Source organism: Osmerus eperlanus, chromosome 26 (assembly GCF_963692335.1).
Source record: "Osmerus eperlanus chromosome 26, fOsmEpe2.1, whole genome shotgun sequence".
Taxonomy (NCBI): domain Eukaryota; kingdom Metazoa; phylum Chordata; class Actinopteri; order Osmeriformes; family Osmeridae; genus Osmerus; species Osmerus eperlanus.
The window spans coordinates 10512421-10533736 of NC_085043.1; the positions used below are offsets into that span (position 1 = coordinate 10512421).

Here is a 21316-nt window from a genome sequence, read left to right on the forward strand (position 1 = left end):
ACTGATAGGCGGATATTCTGGACCTCTTGGTAATAATGCACAATGTTGCAGTGAAATCGTGTGTCCTCACCTATTGAAATGACATTGAAACAGATGTTTTGTGTTTATCAGAAGTGTATTCTCCTGAAACAAAGGAGTAGAAATATAATAATCCTGGTTGCTGAAAAATAAAGAAAATCTGGAGCTGGCTAATTGAAAACAGGAAACCTTGAACAATAAGAAGTTGGGTCAACATCAATTGTCTGAGGCCATCAGGAAACGTAAGGAACATTAAATCAACCATTATGAAGCCCACCCCTGCAGAAATGATAAAACGGCCTTGCACTGGACCGACATGAGTTGCGTAAAGTGAAAAGCTGGACGTTTTCCATCAGATCAGAGTAAAAATGGTTGAGAAGACACAACAAACGGGGTGGTCATCATCCTAGATTTTCTGCAGAAGTGTAATTGACCGTAAGACTGCAGGGATCAAAAGCGTCGCATTGAAGTTCAGGAACAAAGCTGTCCAGCTTGGCCAGAGCCCGTCGCAGCTGTTGTTATTGGGTCAGATGAAGGTTGTTGTTGGTGCGGTTAGGGTTTTCTGCGCCGCTGAGGAACATCGGCACGCGTTTGATGGAAATGCATTTCCAGCTAGAAACGTGTTTATGAAAAATATACAGGAAAACACGTATATTCAGTTGGAAAATTTAAGGCAGATGAATGAAGGTATGAGCGAAGCAGGTTCAGGCATGGCACTCGGGCAGCGCGCGTCATATCACCCCGTGCTCTCAGGCCATAGGCTCAGCTCCATAGGCGGCGCTATAAAGACGCTCCATGCACGCACACGCATTGTCTTACCTGCTGTCTGCGCTGCTGCCACCCACCACTATCCCCTTCTCCCCCGTGTTGTCTGTCTGTGCTCCCCGTGGGGGATTTAACTCGATGCTCCCTGCCTCATGTCATGCACGTGCAGTGAAGGCAGGGAGCGCTTCCCCATGTACATCCATTCCGCCAATGTAAAACAACGTTTGTCATGTGTAAGGATAAATGGTGAAATCAATCACGTGAGTGTCTTGACTAAACTGTGTTTATTCAACCATATGCATACTTTCACAACATCTTGTGTAACCGGGGGATTTTAAAATGTTGCTGACGTCTAAGCACACTGACAATAATTTTGATCATATTCGTCACAGCTCCCGATTTGGAAGGATCGGTTGGAAAGCAAAAAAACATTTGGCAGAAGTTGACTTTAATAGGTAGATGGTCCTACCAAAAGCCGTCTTACAGCTCTGGAATCAGAACGGAGTTCTTTGGCGCGCCAAGCAAGCTTTTTCCCCTCGTGACGTTCTTCCTTCCTATCCCACCCAGAGCCAAAGAGTAACCCGAGTTTACAACGAGCTGAACAGTCAGACTTGGCTATATGAATGTCACACGATCTCACAACCTCACAGGAATATATACACATCGCCAAACGGATTTACTTTGAGAGGAAATAACTGTGATTTCGGATTTATGGATACGCGTAAAAGCGCACGCTGTTTGGCACTGACAACCAGTCCTCGGAATGTAGACCCTTCTCGCTTTAACTGACGGATCTACTAATTTTTCCGGATTGTTGCTATGGAAGAAATTGTTATGATCGCCGTCCTCAATTTTCTGTGCCTCCTTCGCTTGTCAGGTAAGTAGGAGGTAGTTCACAACCTTAAAGTAGAAGGTAGTTCACAACCCTAAGTTATTTCAAAGTTAAAAAATAAATAAATAACATTTTCATGAATAACCAAACAACAAATTTACCAAACAATCCATTGTTCTACAAACATAGACAACTGCTGAAAGCATAGCACCTCTACCCAGATGGTGTTAAATAAGTAGTTAGCTAAACATACAATTTACATGAACTCGCTTATACGGGCAACTGGCATGAGATTTCACCGTGGTATGCCTCGTCCCCCTGAGAGAACAGTCTCTCATCCTCGTTTCCTGTGATTGTTCGTCTGCCGTGTGGCCCACATGCCAGGGAAGAGGAATGTAGGACTCGTGTATCAACACTTCTGTGCCACCGTAAGAGGTTGGAGTAGTCACGAAGCCAATTCTAGTTTTTATTGAATTTTTTTATTTAAATCTGTCATGTAGGAATGCCCATGCCTGGAATTTGTCATTATTTGTTTAGGGAGGATTTGCTTCAAGTCTGGTTATGTTTTGTGATGGATAACGAAGAATAAGGATTGGGAGTGGACCTGAGCGTCGTTAAATTCCCCAAACTTGTTATTTACTTCGTTTGGGTTTTGTAAGTGCATGACACAATGCTGTATCTCCCTGCAGGTGCGGTGACAGACATGGCCATGATCTCTAACGTGGAGGTGTCCAGCTCGCTCTTCTCCCTGTCCTGCGTCACTGGAGAGAGGAACGCGGCAGACCTCACCTTGGACATCACCAAAGACTACAGAATTCTCATCCTCCCTTCCAAGCCCCGTTTCAAGATCAAGAAACCGGTGCCAACACGGGTGGAGGCCAAGGACTTTGAAGGGTTGGACTATATCGGCATCTTCTACTGTGAGGCCTCGTCGTTGGACGCCACTCCGATCGATAAAATCACGCTCATTAACAACTACCAAGGTAGACAAACACACAATTCTCTGAACTTGCAAGCCGCACCTTCGTGTTATGAACCTTCCGAAATGTAACGTTACTTTCACGCTAGATTGCGAAGCGTTTTTTTTTCTTCATATACTTTCGCGGTACAGCTACAATGTACAGCGTTTCTCTTCCAGGGCTTTTCGTTCCGAACCATATCACAGTGACGGCGAACAGAGGAGACACGGTCCACCTGGACATGCAGGTGGTCGGCTCCCAGAGAAGAGACGTGACGTGGAAACACAACGGTGAGTCCGCTAGCTGGCCAACCAAGGGCCTTAATTGGCCTCTTTCCTGAGAGAAGAGTGGAGAAACAGACAATGGAGAGACGGGTCAGTAGAGGTAGACAGCGACTGGTCACTGATTCGTTTAAAACAGTGATTGGGCTTTGACTTTGAGGATAAGCGCTTCCCTGTGGAATGCTCTGGGAGGATCTAAGGCAATAACGTTTTTTGCTCCTTTCTTTCTTTCTTTCTTTTTTAACTAATATCCTACTTTATTATTCAACTACAGACAAAACGATCACGTTGTTTCCGTCAGTGAGCGTAATCCTCCAGGCCTCGCTTTTTTGCTGTTTTGCAGGGAACTACTACTACATGATCCACTCTAACGAGGTCACAAACAACACGGCCACGCTGACGCTGCAGAACGTCGGTTCCTCCAACGCGGGCATCTACAGTGCCAGCTACGTAGGCGACAGTCCCATTCAGGGCGCCTGGATGCGGCTAATTGTCCGAGGTATGGCAGAGCACATGGTCCTACGTCACTCATACACACACACACACACACACACACACACACACACAACTGTACACTATGGGGAGAGTTCCCCCTCGACACACACACAGACACACATGACTACAGTGTGATGTAAGGCCTGGGTTCTGTCTTCCCTGTGGTGGCTTAGACTGTCCCAGTCAGAAGTGGGGCATGTACTGTGACAAGGACTGTGCTGAGTGCCTGAATGGAGGGGTGTGTCACGACTCTGACGGGGACTGTATCTGTCCCCCGGGCTTCATGGGGACACGCTGTGAGACAGGTATGTGTGTGTGTGTGTGTACCGTGTGTGTGTGTATACTATGTGTATGATGGAGAAATAGATACATTTATAATATATACAGTACCAGTCAAAAGTTTGGACATGGAAAATGGGTCCAAACTTTTAACTGGTACTGTGTATATATACATTTAAAACTGTAATGCATATTGTTTAGTATGTATGTGCATGATAAAATTGGATATTTATAAAAAAAACAACATATATATGTTATGTTTCTGTTATGTATAGCTGTTAGGTATAGTTAATCTTTTATAGTTTATTTTCATATGACGTAGTTTAACATGGAAGCCCTGCTCTGTGTGTGTCCTGTGTTGCAGCCTGCAGAGAGGGCATGTTTGGTCACAACTGCCAGGAGTCCTGCCGGTCAGAGCTGAGCTGCAAAGGCCTCCGCTTCTGCCTGCCTGACCCTTACGGCTGCACCTGCGCCAGCGGCTGGTCGGGAAACCGCTGCAGCAGACGTGAGTGCAGCTCCACACGTCCAGGACACCAGACAGTCCGTGTAGTGTCTTGACCCATGTCGGTTGGGGTTTAAACATCACCACACCTGGTAAGTTGAACACAGAGCTCTGTGCTGAGAGGTCTTGTGTCTCTGTGTGTGTGTCTTCTTCCTCCAGCCTGCATGAAGGACATGTACGGGCCAGACTGCAGGCTGAGCTGCCAGTGTAGAAACGGGGGCGTGTGTAACCGCTTCAGCGGGTGCCTGTGTCCTACAGGCTGGAGAGGGAAGCACTGTGAGAAGTCAGGTGAGCAGAGTCGGGAGGGTTTGGCTGGTGTCCATGACATCTCATTTATCATCATCGCCCTCATCATCATCGCTTCCCCCTCCTTCTCTCTCACCCCTGTCTCTCGTCACCTCGATCCTCCCAGACCGCGCTCCCCAGATCCTGGCCATGACCAGTAGTCTGGAGTGGAACCTGCTCTCCAGCCCCAAGATTCAGTGCTCCGCCACGGGCAACCCTCTGCCCAGCCACACCAGCATCGAGCTACGCAAGCTGGACAGCACCGTGCTCAAGGTAGGAGGTTTGGGGGGCTGGAGGTCGGGGTTCTGGAGGGGCTGGGTGGCTGGAGGTCCAGGGGGCTGGAGGTCGGGGGGCTGGAGGTCTGGGGGGCTGGAGGTCCAGGGGGCTGGAGGTCGGGGGGCTGGAAGGCTTGGGGTCTGTTTTAAATGTTGTGTCTTACCAGAGGAAAGTGTTGTGGACTGGTGACTGAGCAGTGTGCCGTGTGTTGTTCCCCAAGGCCTCTCGTACCACCATGGACTCCAACAAGAGCACGGCTCAGTTTGAGATCTCCCGTCTGACTGCGGAGCAAGGGGGCTTGTGGGAGTGTCGTGTCTCTACTAACGGTGGTCAGGACTCTCGCAAGTTCAACCTCACCGTCAAAGGTGAGCAGGAGACAGAGCTGCTCTGGGATTGACTACATCACCTGGATGTTTTTTGTGTTGGTTTGTCTTCTCTTTTGGGTCTCACTCTCTCCCTCCCTCTCTCCCTCCCTCTCTCCCCCCCCTTCCCAGAACCCCCCATCCCCAGCACGGTCCCCCGGCTCCTGGAGAAGAGGAGTAAGCAGCTGGTGGTCCGTCCTGTGGAGGCCTTCAGAGGAGACGGACCCATCATCTCCACCAAGCTCCTCTACAAGCCCATGGACAACGGGGTCTCCTGGTCCTCCATCATAGGTGAGCCGGGTGGAGGAGGCAGAGTTTGTCTCTGGGGGGGGGGGGGGGTAAGGTGGGCTTAGGTGCAGTTATTTGGGCGTACATAATATTCTTGTAAAATATTATTAGAAAATATTATTTCAACCCCTTTTTTTCAACCCTTTTTTCCAAAATCTTTGTTTGACTTTTCGAAAAAATTCCTTTAAACTTCTTTTCCCCAGTGTACAGCACGGAGCCCATCACTCTGATGAACCTGAAGCCGTCCACCAGGTACCAGGTGCGCGTGCAGCTCAGCCGGCCAGGCGAGGGGGGGGAGGGGCCCCCGGGCCCCGAGGCCGTAATGGAGACGGAGTGTCCAGGTAGGGGACTCACAGCAGGGGGGAGGGGGGGGACTCACAGCAGGGGGGAGGGGGGGGACTCACAGCAGGGGGGAGGGGGGGGACTCACAGCAGGGGGGAGGGGGGGGACTCACAGCAGGGGGGAGGGGGGGGACTCACAGCAGGGGGGAGGGGGGGGACTCACAGCAGGGGGGAGGGGGGGACTCACAGCAGGGGGGAGGGGGGGGACTCACAGCAGGGGGGAGGGGGGGGACTCACAGCAGGGGGGAGGGGGGGGACTCACAGCAGGGGGGAGGGGGGGGACTCACAGCAGGGGGGAGGGGGGGGACTCACAGCAGGGGGGAGGGGGGCGACACACAGCAGGGGGGAGGGGGGGGAGGAGATGGGGAGGGGGTGGGACACACCTGTCTGTTTCAGCTTCCTACAGAGGAGATAGTGCAGGCGAAGGGGGGTTGGTGGGGGAGAGATCTCTCTGTCTGGAGATGGGATTATTGGGGCGGGGGCACAGCTGTCCATTTGAGCAGGGGGGGGGGGTCGTTGTCTGTTGTAACACAACGATTGCTTACAAAAAAGCCTAACAAATGGCGGGGTGTAGCGGGTGTGCGTGCTGTCAGTGTTAGGAGCGAGGTGGACCTCGTCGTCTGTGTCCTTAAGGAGTCCATTGCCACGTGAACGACAAGCTGACTCATCCAGAGTCCATCGCCTCATGGTTGACAGTAGTTCCTTCAGTGTAGCATGGCAGATTTTTGTTTTCATACAGTTTTCCTCACTGCACTGCAGGCATGAACAGACAAAAGACAAAAGTTTATGATTATTCACACTACATTTAGGGGGGGCCACGAGGGGTCCAAGCTTGTTGTCACAGGGGCACACTGGCCTCCCCTGGGCCCCCTTCCTAGAACAGCCGCTGCTGCTTCCCTGACTGAGTGTTCTGTGTCGCCGTAGAGCCCACGGTCCGACCGGAGATTGACTTCAGCTCGCTGGAAGGCCGCAACGCCACCGTGCGCTGGCTGTTGCCCGGCGACGCCGGTTCGGCCAGCGGCTTTTTAGTGCAGCTGTTTGGCCCCTCCCCCCCACGGGACAAGCTGAGAGAGGTGATCACACTCCTCAATGTGCTCTCCACCAAGTTCCACAACCTGGAGTACAACCGCGACTACACGGTCCTGGTCAGCCTGCTCAACTGTGGCAGCCAGGGTCCAGCCTCTAAGCCCTACCACTTCCACATCAACAGCCAGGGTAACTAGTGCTCCTCTCATTGGTCAGAACAGGCAGGGGTGATGAGTGTGACCCCCTCCCCCCCCCCAGAAAGTGTGTTTCTGGTCTGGGTCTGCTATTGACCGTAGCCGCTTAGCATCTTCGTTTAGCGTCTACGCTAACGCTGGTCTAATCTGGCCTAAACCCGCTTCGATCTCCTGTTCCCCCAGGGCCCTCCTCCCCTCTCCACGTCCAGGCCCTGCCCCTGTCCGTGTCGGCCGTGCAGGTGAGGTGGCGCCCCCCGGAGGACCCTAACGGGGGCATCGTCAAGTACATTATCGAGTACCAGCCTGTGGGGCTGGGCAGCCCTCATCCCTGGGTCGACACGGATGACGGAAACAAAACCGCCAAGGACGTGATGGCGCTGAACGGGAGCACTCTGTACCAGTTCAGAGTGCGGGCCTTCTCTAAAGTACCGGGGGAGTGGAGCAAGTTTGTCCAGGCCAGGACCCAGGGCGACGGTGAGGGAGGGGTGATAGGCTGTCGTGGGGGTTGTGTTTGTGTAAGATGTTTCGAACTGAGAGGCTCCTGCCTCTGACCGTGTAGATCCTCAGAATCCTTTTCAAATGTCAATGTCAAACTGTATTAAGTCTAGAATCAGTACTTTCTCCTTAAAGTCTCTTTATTTTCTATGTATCTCCTCTCTCCTACCACCTCCTCTCTGTCTCTCTGTCTCTCTTCCTCTCTCCCCTCCCATCTCCTCTCCTCCCCCACCACCCTTTCTCTCCCCCTCCCCCCAGCGCCCCAGAGCTTCACCCCCACGACCCAGGAGGTGGGGGTTGGGGTGGGGAAGGAGGGTTATCAGCTCCTGGTGGCGGTCGTTGGCTCGGTAACGGTCACGTGTGTGACCATCCTGCTGGCTCTGCTAGCGCTCTTCTGCATCCGCAAGAGCCTGCTCAACCGCCGGCGCACCTTCACCTACCAGTCTGGATCGGTGAGGGGCACACACACACACACACACACACTCACACACACCTTGCCTTTCTGCCGTAAGATAACGTTGAGAGCTACGATCAAACGTGGAACCTCTTCACCACAACTATTTAGTTTGTACACATCACGTACCGTCCTGTACCCCGTCAACAACCGTCCACCAATCGATGGTTTCCCAGGGAGAGGAGACCATCCTGCAGTTCAACTCCGGGACCCTGACTCTGACACGGAGGCCCAAGCCCACCCCGGACCCCCTCACCTACCCCATCCTGGAGTGGGAAGACATCAAGTTTGAGGACGTGATCGGGGAGGGAAACTTTGGACAGGTCATCAAGGCCATGATCAAGAAGGACGGCACCAAGATGAGTGCTGCTATCAAGATGCTGAAGGGTAATCAGCACACACACACAAACACAGACACACAGACACACAAGGACACTGAAGTCCAAATACTCCAGGCAACACACACTGTATCTGTGCCAGTTCCTAACTTCATTGTGTGTGCTGTTCTGCGTAGAGTTTGCCTCGGAAAACGACCACCGAGACTTTGCAGGAGAGCTGGAGGTGCTGTGCAAGCTAGGCCAGCACCCCAACATCATCAACCTCATAGGAGCCTGTGAAAACAGAGGTGAGTGCGCCCCCTTCTGGACACTAAGGGCAACAACAAGCCATTCTTTATTTTTATTTTTTTACTTTTAAAAAATTATTTTGACTTGAGTTGAGCAATAAGATGAGATGAATCTATTTCAGAGAGAAATGCGAACGCCATGTAATCAATGCCGTCCTAAACGTTTTAGACTTTATTCAGGAACTGCCAAGAAGATTGACTTGAAAAGGTATCAGGATTTCAATATTTATTTTGGATTATTGCTAATGCCACAGAATGTGTGTGCATACGATGAAGTAGTTAAAAAACGTCCAGAATAGTTTTGTTCAGATCCACGAGGCCCTTCTCATCTGCACCTGGGCAACATATCCTCCAAGTCAAACATCCTTTGTCTGCTGGAAGCATTTGCTTGGTCGTGTTTATTTGACTTGACTGTATGCCACATAAGCAAACTGCTGCATGTCTCAATCTGGATCACGATCAACTGGACGGCATTCCAAGCATGAAACTCTCATTTCCGAGCCACATCCGACGATTTCGTTAAAATAATCGAATCGCTGGTTTTATGTTCTTAGATCTTAGGTTGATAATATTAGGAGCAGCGAGATGTTGTTTACAGTAGACTGGTGTTGAGGGAATACAAAGTAATTCATCATGTTTCCTATAGGCCTTGTCTTCAAGATGGTCTGACATTCAGATTTCTCTCGTGATTAGAGATTTCCTAATCTTATAATTAAACCTACAATGTTTATCAGGATGTCAATGCCTTCCTACGTTTCCCTTTACCTAGTGTCATCCTTACTTTAGTATCCTCTGGTTCTGTCTCTTTCACCTTCCCCTTTTCTCTCCTTCCACTCTCTCTCTTGCTCATTCTCTCTCTCTCCCTCCCCTCCACAACTCTCTCTCTCTCCCTCCCCTCCACAACTCTCTCTCTCTCCCTCCCCTCCACAACTCTCTCTCTCTCCCTCCCCTCCACAACTCTCTCTCTCTCCCTCCCCTCCACAACTCTCTCTCTCTCCCTCCCCTCCACAACTCTCTCTCTCTCCCTCCCCTCCACAACTCTCTCTCTCTCCCTCCCCTCCACAACTCTCTCTCTCTCCCTCCCCTCCACAACTCTCTCTCTCTCCCTCCCCTCCACAACTCTCTCTCTCTCCCTCCCCTCCACAACTCTCTCTCTCTCCCTCCCCTCCACAACTCTCTCTCTCTCCCTCCCCTCCACAACTCTCTCTCTCTCCCTCCCCTCCACAACTCTCTCTCTCTCCCTCCCCTCCACAACTCTCTCTCTCTCCCTCCCCTCCACAACTCTCTCTCTCTCCCTCCCCTCCACAACTCTCTCTCTCTCCCTCCCCTCCACAACTCTCTCTCTCTCCCTCCCCTCCACAACTCTCTCTCTCTCCCTCCCCTCCACAACTCTCTCTCTCTCCCTCCCCTCCACAACTCTCTCTCTCTCCCTCCCCTCCACAACCCTCCGTCCCTCCTCTGGATGCAGGGTACCTGTACATAGCTATAGAGTACGCGCCCTACGGCAACCTGTTGGATTTCCTGAGGAAGAGTCGTGTCCTGGAGACCGACCCCGCCTTCGCCAAGGAGCACGGCACTGCCTCCACGCTCACCTCCCAGCAGCTGCTGCAGTTCGCCGTCGACGTGGCGACGGGCATGCACTACCTTAGCGACAAGCAGGTGAACGTTGTTTTAACCCAGTCAACTAACCATAACCCTAACCGAGCCCTAACCCTTTTCCCTCGTCATCCCTTCTTCTTCTCTCAGTTCATCCACAGAGATCTGGCGGCTAGGAATGTTCTGGTAGGAGTCAACCTGGTGGCCAAGATAGCCGACTTCGGTCTCTCCCGAGGGGAAGAGGTCTACGTGAAGAAGACCATGGTGAGTCCACCTTCTCCACCTCCTCCTAGGGCGCTGTGTTTCACAGCCTGCAGGGGGCGCTCATGTGCTTCCAGCTCCCAAAAAAGGCATGTTCTGACTCGAGAACAACAGTGACTCGACTTTCTCCCCGCTCGCCCACAGGGACGGTTACCGGTGCGATGGATGGCCATTGAGTCGTTAAACTACAGCGTATACACCACCAAGAGTGACGTGTGAGTCTATCTGTCTGAACGGGTCACCCCCGAACCGAAACACGCATCACGTTCCACACCACGCTCAGTAACACCTCGCAGTCGAAGTTTGACGACACGGTTCACAGTGTTCGCAACAAAATGACTAAAAGATCCCGTGGAATGACAACTGGTACATAAGTGCAGAGGAACTGATAAGTAACCGGCGGAAACACAACCACTCTGGCTGTCAAACGGAACCTATTTATACACACCGTAGAACATTCTGGAAGACTTGTAGGGCAATAGAAGGAAGTTGGTCTGGGTAGAGAAAAGACACGTTGTACATTTCACACCACAGCGCGTGTGGTTGTGTGTGTGCGTGTGTTTGTGGTTGTGTGTGTGTGTGTGTGTGTGTGTGCCAGAGTACAAGTGCCATGTTTGTGCATGTGAGCAGAGATAATCTAGGTTTTAGCGTCAAACCATTTAACACTTGTTTACGACAGAAAGGGACTTGAGCTTCTATCTGAATCTCTCAACCTCATGTTAGGATTCCTCAGTTAAGCGGGCATAACTTGTGTTATTAAACAGTTGAGCTTGTTGGTGGAACTAAGAGACTAACCTGTGTAGTTCTTTACAGAGCCGTCTGGACCAATAGAAAAAGAGATGTGTGTTGTCCTTCATGTTGGATGTTGTTCCATATTCAAAGTACTGTGGTCTTTCCTCTTTATGATCTTCCTGTCCCATCCTCCGTGTTCACCTCTACACCTTTTCTGTTTTAGCTGGTCTTTTGGCGTTCTGCTGTGGGAGATTGTGAGTTTAGGTAAGTTTAAGTTCATCTCTTGCTCCCATGATGAAAAGGGGCATCTGTGACGAGTTCTGAGTAAGCACAGATTACAGTGTTTGTGGGTCTCACAGCCACATGATCTCAGTTTCAGCCTCCAGTTTAACACTTGGGGCAGTCAGAACGGGAAGAGGTTAGCGCCAAAAAAAACGTCACTAAATTTGTGTGACCAAAAATGTAGGACTGTATATTGTATGAAGGTTCAACACATTTAAAGAACGCTACAGTGCAACGATGTTCAGGATGATTGTGATAAGGACTGACGCTGACACCTCCAACCTATCGGCCCATTTATACATACATTTTCTCTCTCCCTATATGTCTCTCGTTCTGCCTCTGTCTCTCTCTCCCCCCGTCTCCCTCTCCCCCTCTCCCTCTCCCCCCGTCTCCCCCTCCCCCTCTCCCCCTCCCCCCGTCTCCCTCTCCCCCTCTCTCCCCCTCCCCCCTTTCCCCCTCTCCCCCTCTCCCCCCTTTCCCCCTCTCCCCCTCCCCCTCTCCCCCTCTCCCCCTCCCCCCGTCTCCCTCTCCCCCTCTCTCCCCCTCCCCCCTTTCCCCCTCTCCCCCTCTCCCCCCTTTCCCCCTCTCCCCCTCCCCCTCTCCCCCTCCCCCCGTCTCCCTCTCCCCCTCTCTCCCCCTCCCCCCTTTCCCCCTCTCCCCCTCTCCCCCCTTTCCCCCTCTCCCCCTCTCCCCCTCCCCCTCTCCCCTCTCCCCCCTCCCCCCGTCTCCCTCTCCCCCTCTCTCCCCCTCCCCCCTCTCCCCCCTCCCCCCGTCTCCCTCTCCCCCTCTCTCCCCCTCCCCCCTTTCCCCCTCTCCCCCTCTCCCCCCTTTCCCCCTCTCCCCCTCCCCCTCTCCCCCCTCCCCCCGTCTCCCTCTCCCCCTCCCCCCTTTCCCCCTCTCCCCCTCTCCCCCCTCCCCCCGTCTCCCTCTCCCCCTCTCTCCCCCTCCCCCCTTTCCCCCTCTCCCCCTCCCCCTCTCCCCCTCCCCCTCTCCCCCCTCCCCCCGTCTCCCTCTCCCCCTCTCTCCCCCTCCCCCCCTTTCCCCCTCTCCCCCTCCCCCTCTCCCCCCTCTCCCCGTCTCCCTCTCCTACTCCCTCCCCCCCTCCCTCTCTCCCCCCCCCAGGTGGGACTCCTTACTGTGGGATGACCTGTGCTGAGTTGTATGAGAAGCTTCCTCAGGGCTACAGGATGGAACAGCCCAGAAACTGTGACGATGAGGTGTAAGTGCTTACGCTGGAAAAAAAGACCAAAAAAAGATTTTAGTTAATGTCAAATAATCATATGATGCACAGATAGTACAGACAGTACACAAAACAAGTAAAGTTTTACTTTACTTGTTTTGTTTTATTTTAACAATTTATTTTTCTGTGTTTTAACAACACGTACCTATTGAACATGAACAGGTATGAGATGATGAGGCAGTGCTGGAGAGATCGCCCCTACGAGAGACCTCCCTTCTCCCAGATCTCAGTTCAGCTCAACAGGATGCAGGAGGCCAGGAAGGTGACGAGTCATTTCAGAAACTCTCCCTCCCTCCCCCTCTCCCTCTCTCCCTCCCTCCCCCTCTCCCTCTCTCCCTCCCTCTCCCCCTCCCTCTCTCTCTCCCCCTCTCTCTCTCTCTCTCTCTCTCTCTCTCTCTCTCTCTCTCTCTATCAGCTCAAAGGAGAAAAAAAACATGAGTCTTGAACTAATATGGAAAACCGTTCCCCGTCAGCCGTGTGTGTTTTGAACTTGACTTCTGTGGCTGACTGTGAAAACATCCTCCTTCCCAGGCATACGTAAACATGGCCTTGTTCGAGAACTTCACCTACGCCGGAATAGACGCCACGGCCGAGGAGGCCTGACTACCATCCCCCCCAGACCCTGGCAGGTCACGTAGCCCACGGGAGAGGTCCCGAGGTGGGACACCGCGATACTGCCGGCCCCCTGCTGGTCCTCGGGCCTACCGGGCAAACAGGCACTCCACCAGGGCCTTGTGGCTGTAGAGGGAGAGCGTGGCAGGACGCTGGGGGGGAGGGGGGGGGGTCGGCAGGACGCTGGGGGGGATGAGGAGGGGGGGGTCTGGTGGGGTGGTCGCCTGGAGCAACACGGGTCCCAGACCAACACCGAACTCTTCAGGATGTGGAGTGGTGCTGGGAGGATCTGTGACTACACCACAGGGCCTGCAGGGCGCACGCTATGACCTATGACCTGTGGGCTCTGAACTCTCACCTGGAGAGGATGTCATCGTGGAAACGGACACACAGTTCGAAAAGAGACTGGTGGAAGACAGAGATGTAGCACTTGAACCAGCAACACGAGAGACGTGAATCAGCATAGTCCCTGGTTTCTTAAATACAAAGTATATCCTTTGCTGTCGTCCTGAGAATGTTATTGTATATAATGTACTGTATCTATATCACTTTTACTTTTGACTTGTCCTCACATAATATTTCACTCCTTTATACATTTTCCTACATTTGTAACATATGAAGCTTGCGCAAGTTCAGTCAGGCAAGACCGATCTCTGCACTCGGGTTTAATCTCACTCCCCCCGCTAAGAACGCCCTACCTTCCCCCCGTTCCCTGGTCGGGCGGTCACTAGGGTTCAGGTCGATTAGCGCTCCCGCTATCAATTAATGGTGTCACATGATCCGTGCCTTTAAACATGATTCTCTCCCTGTGTAGTTTGTCCATGCTATCAAGTGCGCGACCCTCCACCACCCCGTCGCCACCCCGTTCCTGTCTCAGTCTTCGGCTCGATTGGTCGTCGGCTGCCGCCACCGCCACCAGTGTCTGGACTCCGTGGGGGATTCTTCTTCGGGCGTTGGGCAGGCGCCCGTTGATCCATATAATTCCCCGTGGGGTTCAAGCTCCAAACACCTTAGTACATTTATTAGTCTGTAATAAACATCTTTCACTCATCCCAGGTCTCTCCTGATTGAAATGCTACCTTTAACTCAGAATGGTGTCCAATGTATGTTTTATTGATATGTTTCTTAAATAAAGCTTTCTGTGGTGACTGGACTCATCACTATGAAGCATGTGAACCACATCTCGTAATGTTTTTAAGAGAAAACCAATACTGAGAAAGGTGTTGACATAATCAGTTCTGCTGGGGGGTTGCTAGGGTTAAGCGCCGTGGCCATATCAGGCTGCCTGAGAGTCAACATGTTGGGGTGACGGCTTAACCGCAGCCCTGGCCTCTACAGGCCCGAGGTTCAGAGAACCCCTGGCCTCTTCCCTGCTGCACAGCGGTGATCTGTCACAGAGTTTCCTCTTGACAAGGAGCCGCAGGCTCGCAGGGCTGACACTAGCTTCCTGACTGTAGTCCCACATACACACGCACACACACAGTCCATGCATGCACTCGTCAACAACTTGACTTTGTAATTAATGTATTTTATGATTGTTGGTTCATTACCATCTTTGTAACTTGAAGCCTGTGTCCTTTGGGTGGGTGTTTATGTTAATCTTGTGCATCAGTAATGATGCCCCCCCTCCTAACCTCCCCCCCCCCCTCCTCCCTCCTAAAGCCCTCCCCCCTGGCACCCTCCCCCCTCTCTCAGTGCCTACCTCAATCCACACAACACACACATCCTGTGCCTCCAAGCCTATCAGAGAGGGCCAGTCCCCACCCATCAGCCCCTACCCCCCCTGCTCATACACACACCCACCAACATCCCAGCCTCACTGGCACACACACACACACTCACACGTTGACCTGACCAAACATCCTCGATGTCTACACCTGGCCCATGTGGTTATAAGCTACGACACGCGTCGGTCATGGTTGTTCGTTTCACCTCCAGGACGCTGATTCTCCCGACCTGGGTTCTCCTGTGTTGCATGTTGGTTTGGTGCCAAGGAAGACCTGCACACCAACTGTCAGAGAAAGGTAGGGTTCTGGACCTGTGTGTGGAGGTCTACTGCAACGACCTGGTTAAACATCATCCATGTCTGCAGATGTGAATTTGGTATTTCCAGTGTGCGTAAAACAGTCTCAGAACTACTCAGAAACTTCTCAGAACTACTGGGTGGAGCTGTCGAGTATCCAGTATTTGTCTTTCGTTGTGTTGTAGAGGTTGTTTCACAGTCTCTCCAGGGTGAGGCTTGAACCCGGGCGAATGTACGTGACCCTTGTCCATCCCAACAGATGTGTTACTTTTGGAAGACGACGAAAATCCAAAGTGTTTCACCACAACCAAGGATGACTTCACCTGCTTCTGGGAGGAGACCAGCAACAAGTCCTATGAGTTTTTCTACGAAAACGTTGAGTACGTATTTGGATTCAGGTCTCTGTATGCGTACATGTTCATTTGTATGTACAGACAGTGCGTGCACAGCATGTGTAGAGATATACATGCATGTGTAGAGATATACAGCATGTGTAGAGATATACATGCATGTGTAGAGATATACATGCATGTGTAGAGATATACATGCATGTGTAGAGATATACATGCATGTATAGAGATATACAGCATGTGTAGAGATATACATGCATGTGTAGAGATATACATGCATGTGTAGAGATATACAGCATGTGTAGAGATATACATGCATGTGTAGAGATATACATGCATGCGTGAACCTGCATTGTTTCAGTCAAAGAAATTGATTCTTGTAAAACTGAAAAATGCCATCAAAGAAAGGCTCTTTTATAGTTTCTTTTTTAAATTTAAAATTATTTAAATTTAACAATATATTAACGTTTTAAAGTAGCCTACTTAAATAAATAATAAGTAAACCTAAGTCACCTAACACACAACTATAATTACAAATAATTTTACAATAAATAACAGTTTCGATTAACAAGTAACAACAAAATAAATGTTGAGTTGGTATGCTAACTAAACCAGCTTCAAACTTTAGCAGTTCTTTTGCAGAAAAATTACCATATTTGCCATCTCTGGCAAGATACGACACCTCTCCTGTCTTATGGCATGTCCTGCACAGGAGAAAACTCTCTCAGATGGTGTCGAAGACACCGGTATGAGTTTGAAAGGTCAGACAAATTGGGGAGGCTGTCCCAGAACCAGGGACTGGTGTCCGCAAGCTGTCAAAACACGGTGCATCCAGGGATGGAGTAACCAACTATAAACCAAATATTTTTGGAATATAGTCATTTATTTTGTTGATTACTCGAGTACTTTTGCGTTTTTAAAAAACAATACCAATATTATTCCTGACAAAAAAATAAATAAATGTTTTGCCCAATTTCGTTCTTTTTTATTTTTTTTTAGCAGTGAGGGGGGGAGGGGGCCCTTGACACATCCAGGCACAGGGGCTCGTGGGAACATCCTTCTGCTTTAAGAAGTATCCCGTGTCTCGCCGCATGTTTCAATAAATTCGACGCGCTTCCCCCTTTGCACTTAATCGTTTGGAAACATTTGTTGCATTCTGCGATGTCGGAATCCTTGGCTGTGAAATACAGCCACACTTTTGACCGCTTCGTTTTAGGCATTTTAAATGCACTAAAAGCTAGCTAGTGTAATATGTTCACTAGCGATCACGTGCAGGCATGGCCGCGGGAACTATGGGTGCTGAGAGTGCTGCAGCACCCCCTGACAGCACGAGAATTAAAATTGATCTGACTTGAAAATCCACCACCGCGGCACAGCCCCGCATTAGCAGACTGGCCATCGGGAGCACCGGGAGAAGAATAACGATGGAAAACCAGGCTAAGACACGTAAAGGTGGGGCTGAAAAATTAAGAGACAAAAAGACATTACCTTCACTAGACAAGGTTTTACCAATTGAAAAACGGCTATGTTCATTTTACATAAACATAGCCCCCCCCCCCTTGAGTGGGAAACTCGATCACACCCAGACTTAGAGTACACACGCACATGCAGACACACACACATGCACACACACCCACAGATATAGAGTACTCACGCACACTCACACGCACGGACACCCAAACTCCAAAGTACACCCACAGCACATCGTGTTTCGCCTGTGCAGGGGTGAGAAGAGGTGTGAGACTGCGGTGAGGAACACAGAGGCAGGCAGAGTCATCCACATCTGTGACTTCCCCCCCCGGGACGTGTACCTCTACGTTGACACGCACATCAGGGTGACAGACCCTCACAGCAACACCACGGTCTACACACGCAGCGTCGCCATAGAAGACCAGGGTAAAGAGAGGTGCCAGTGTGTTTACGTTTGTGTGTGTGTCTCTGTGTGTGCGTGTCTCTGTGTGTGTGTGTGTGTGTGTGTGCAACATTACTTATCAGTAAGGCTTCCTCTTCCTCCTCCTCTTCCTCACAGTTTTACTGCCTCCTCGGGCGAGGTCTTCCTCCAGCACACTGGCCAAGCAGGGCAGCTGCAGGTGACCTGGCTTCAACTTCCACCCAAAGCCAGTGTGCAGTATGAGATCTGTGTCTTCTTCCAAAGCGGCAGAGAGAGGACAGACCAGGTACAGAACGACATCAGGAACCAAACGCATCGATATAAAACATAATAATAATACATGTCACAAATATTACGTGAAAACAAATTAATGAAGGTTAACTATACTAAAATAGAATACATTTCGGTCTCAAGAAATGTTTCATAAATAAAACAAAAATCTTGAAAGAAACATTTAACCTTCCAAAGCTTTTCCAGCGATTTTAAATCAAAAGCATTTGGAATCTGAAACGTGTCTTTCGTTTAACCGTGAGCACGTTTCCACACCCCAGTGTGTCCTCTGAAGGTTCCCCTCCCTGCAGTCGCCCTCGCTCTGCTAGACACCCGCTAAACGTGTGTGTTGGTCCACCTCCCCAGGTGCGGCCAGGGCCATCCGGCCAGCACAGGCTGACCTCCCTGCCCCCTGGGGAGGTGGTCCGGGTCCAGATGAGGGTCCGGACACAGGGCTACACCAACACTCTCATCGGTCACTGGAGCCACTGGTCAGACGCAGTGTCTGCTATGGTGCCCCAGACAGCAGGTGTGTATGTACGTGTGTGTGTGTGCGTGCGTGTGTGTGTGTGTGCGTGTGTGTGTGTGTGTGTGTACAGACTTGTATCCTTCCTCAGTAGAGTGATGGAGACCCCTCTGTCTGTCTTTCAGAGGATATTTCTTTATTCTGTCACACTTCTGATCTACAAAATGTCACCTGTCAGTGGAAGGAGAAGTCGAGCAGAGATCCCATCTACACACTCTTCCACAAGATGCTCACCAGGTAGACGACAGCGTTCCTGAAAACTGAAAAGTCCCTGGTTTTGCCGCGCAACAAACTGGAACTCGGTCTGAACGATCTGCTGGTTTCCAGGGGCAGCTGGAGCGAGTGTCCTCGAGAGCAGAACTCTACTTCCTGTTGTCGTTTCCACGGCGACGAGTCGGCGGCCATCCTGGTGAAACTCGCCGCCAGCACCGGTCCTCTAAACCGGACCTTCTACACCGAGACCTTCACAGTCAGCAAAAGCGTGAGCAGGTCTGGTGCCACACAGGAGAGAAACACTGTATGTTTAAATAAACACAGAGATCTTTTTAACCTTTCATTTAACTTCTACCCCCTCCCCGTGTGAAGTGAAGACAGCCCCTCCTGGGAGCGTGAGAGGGGAGTCAGAGGGGGACAGGCTGTACCTGAGATGGGACACGCCCCAGCTGTTCCTGTCAGCTCACCTGATGTACCAGGTCCGCTACCAAACCAGAGAAGAGGGCTCCTGGAAGGTACCAGCAGGCACACCATGTAGCCACACAAGACCACACCTCAGAGAGAGAAAAGTCTTCATACCTCTTTCATACTTTCTCAATACCATGTTATGTTCTTAAGTCTATTCGATTTCTTAAGACGTTTCTTTCTAAGATTATTTGTATATTCTATTATTTATTAAAAACATTTTTCTTTTTTTTTTTTCAACGTTTTTAAAAGTTTTTTTTTCTTCCCTCGTCCAGTTGGTCACCTTACCGGATTCTGACACCGGCACCAGTCTAGACGTCCAGACGGGCTGTCAGTATCGCGTCCAGGTGCGAGCCAAGCCAAACGGTTCCGTCTACGATGGATACTGGAGCGACTGGTCTCAGTGTCTCTCCGTGGTTGTGGCTTCTCGTCTCGGTACGGAAGAGTGGATGTGGTTTTCAATTATTATTTTTTTACATTTTATTAATCCAGCAAACACTTTTATCCAATGTGACATATAGATAGCGCATGTAGAAAGTATAGCGGAATAGGTAAACCGACTGACCACAAACAGAAAGTGACACGGGCTAACTCAGTAATCTCTTCCAGCGGTTTTGCTTCTCCCGAGCATCTCTCTCGCTATGCTCGTCCTCTCCCTTTTGTTCTTCTCTGTGTTCTCGCGGTATCTCAGGTGAGTTTTCTTTGTAAACAATTGTTATCTTTTGTTGCCCCCTTCCAACGGTTGATTATATACACTGAGTCACCATCTTGTTCCATCAGTAAACTCAAACAGTACCTGTGGCCTCCAGTCCCAAACCTTGATAAAGTCCTGCTTGGCTTTCTGACAGAGATCAACCGACAGACTTGGGTAAACAGAATGCCAGCGTGCAGAGACTCATCAGCACCAGAACGACGTTCAGTTGAATACGTCGAATCCCGTCTAGTTTGTGTTTTAAGCGTGTTTGTGCGTTTCCTTCCAGGATCCTTCTTACAACGTGAAACAGTCCTTCGATGAGACTCCTGCTTCAGTGGTGGAGATCCTGTCAGAGAGAGAATCTCCAGACGTGAAGCCACCAGGGGAGTCCTCCTGTCTCCTGCCCCCAGAGAGGGGCTCCGGCAGCGGGGAGCAGACAGGGATAACCCGGCAGGTCAGTGTGGACTACGTGATCCTGAACACAGTCGATGCCATCAACGGTTCCCCGGGCAACGAGTACATGTATGATGGGGTGGGGTGTGTGAGGGCAGGGGTGGGGGTAGAGGACCACCAGTGGAGGTACCACTGCTCCTGCCCTGCCCAGTTATCCAGCCTCCCCCCTCCCTCCTCCTCCTCCTCCGCCACCACAGAGATCCTAAACCACTCCTACCTGCACATGGCAGAGTTCCAGGGGACCCTGGCCTACCAGCTCAGCAAGGAGGCTGGAAACATATATGCCAACCTGGAAAGGGAGGTCGCTAACTAACTCTGTTACTGAACATACTTGTCAAACCCCAGCATTAGAATTACACTGTAGCTGCAAATATATGGACTTTAATACTGTATTTAGATGATTTTCCAGGTCTGTGTGACTATGGGTGATCACGTGCCTTCCTCTTAGGGTCATGATGCATCATTCTCCATAGATCTCAATGTAAATATGATTTTGTGGTAACCGACAATCAGTCTACATGAGCTAGACAGATCTTTCTGGAATATATACTGTACCCGTGTATTGATATTCTCTTTTATTAACAAATATAATATTTAGCCTGTAAATAATTTGTGTATTGTCATTTAGGACTGTGGTCTTTACCTTAGTTCTCAGGGCCCACTGTTCGGTATGTTTTAGATGTTTCCCTGCTCAAACACACCTGATTTTAATAAATGGATGATTGTCAAGCTGATATTCATCTGAATCAGGTGTGTTGGAGCAGGGAATCATTGCACACAGGACAGTGGGCCCTTTGGACCAGGCTTGAAGACCACTGAGGCTTTGACAAATGTAGCATATTGTTTTGTAATGTTTAATATCTTTATTACAGTCATATTCAGATACAAAAATTATGCATGTCAACAATTAATAAAACTCACAACAACAACAAAAAATAATTATAACTCTCCCACCAATTTAAGGAATTAAAACTAGTTATAAATATCATTTTAATGAATTTCAACCATCCAACAAACAATGATTTGCAAAGATTAAACACATCTGAATACATGAAACATGATCTGTTGAATTACTACATTGATGGAAGATTTGAAAAGTTATGAGTGCTCAGGTTTCCTGTTCAAACTGTACAAATTAAAATGTCTTAAACGGGAGATTATTTAAAACCATAATAAAGAGCTTCTTTAAAATGGTTTTACCTTTGTTGCACCAGGCTTCCCCCCACACCCA

At 50.3% G+C, this 21316-nt stretch overlaps 2 protein-coding genes across 3 annotated transcripts; both read left to right on the forward strand.

Annotated features, from left to right (window-relative positions):
- Nucleotides 1-1366: 1366 nt before the first annotated feature.
- On the forward strand, nucleotides 1367-13365 carry tie1 (tyrosine kinase with immunoglobulin-like and EGF-like domains 1). 2 transcript variants are annotated; one of them, XM_062452626.1, is made up of 23 exons: nucleotides 1367-1660; nucleotides 2305-2598; nucleotides 2754-2864; nucleotides 3199-3354; nucleotides 3524-3655; nucleotides 3994-4134; nucleotides 4291-4419; nucleotides 4544-4689; nucleotides 4913-5057; nucleotides 5187-5345; nucleotides 5546-5683; nucleotides 6608-6898; nucleotides 7087-7377; nucleotides 7657-7850; nucleotides 8029-8239; nucleotides 8367-8477; nucleotides 9946-10136; nucleotides 10224-10337; nucleotides 10479-10549; nucleotides 11290-11330; nucleotides 12471-12567; nucleotides 12751-12850; nucleotides 13120-13365. In XM_062452626.1, exons 1-23 carry the CDS (start codon nucleotides 1603-1605, stop codon nucleotides 13189-13191), a joined length of 3393 nt encoding a protein of 1130 aa, XP_062308610.1. In that variant the 5' UTR covers nucleotides 1367-1602; the 3' UTR covers nucleotides 13192-13365. The 2 variants fall into 2 exon arrangements, with proteins under 2 accessions (XP_062308610.1, XP_062308611.1); XM_062452627.1 differs by lacking the exon at nucleotides 6608-6898.
- Nucleotides 13366-15029: 1664 nt separating this feature from the next.
- mpl (MPL proto-oncogene, thrombopoietin receptor) lies at nucleotides 15030-21270 on the forward strand. Its single transcript, XM_062452280.1, has 12 exons — nucleotides 15030-15224; nucleotides 15483-15603; nucleotides 17297-17479; nucleotides 17603-17750; nucleotides 18101-18263; nucleotides 18386-18497; nucleotides 18588-18754; nucleotides 18846-18988; nucleotides 19214-19373; nucleotides 19548-19629; nucleotides 19719-19806; nucleotides 19919-21270. The coding sequence occupies exons 1-12, from the start codon at nucleotides 15068-15070 to the stop codon at nucleotides 20396-20398; spliced, it is 2004 nt and encodes a 667-aa protein (XP_062308264.1). The 5' UTR covers nucleotides 15030-15067; the 3' UTR covers nucleotides 20399-21270.
- The last annotated feature ends 46 nt before the right edge of the window (nucleotides 21271-21316 follow it).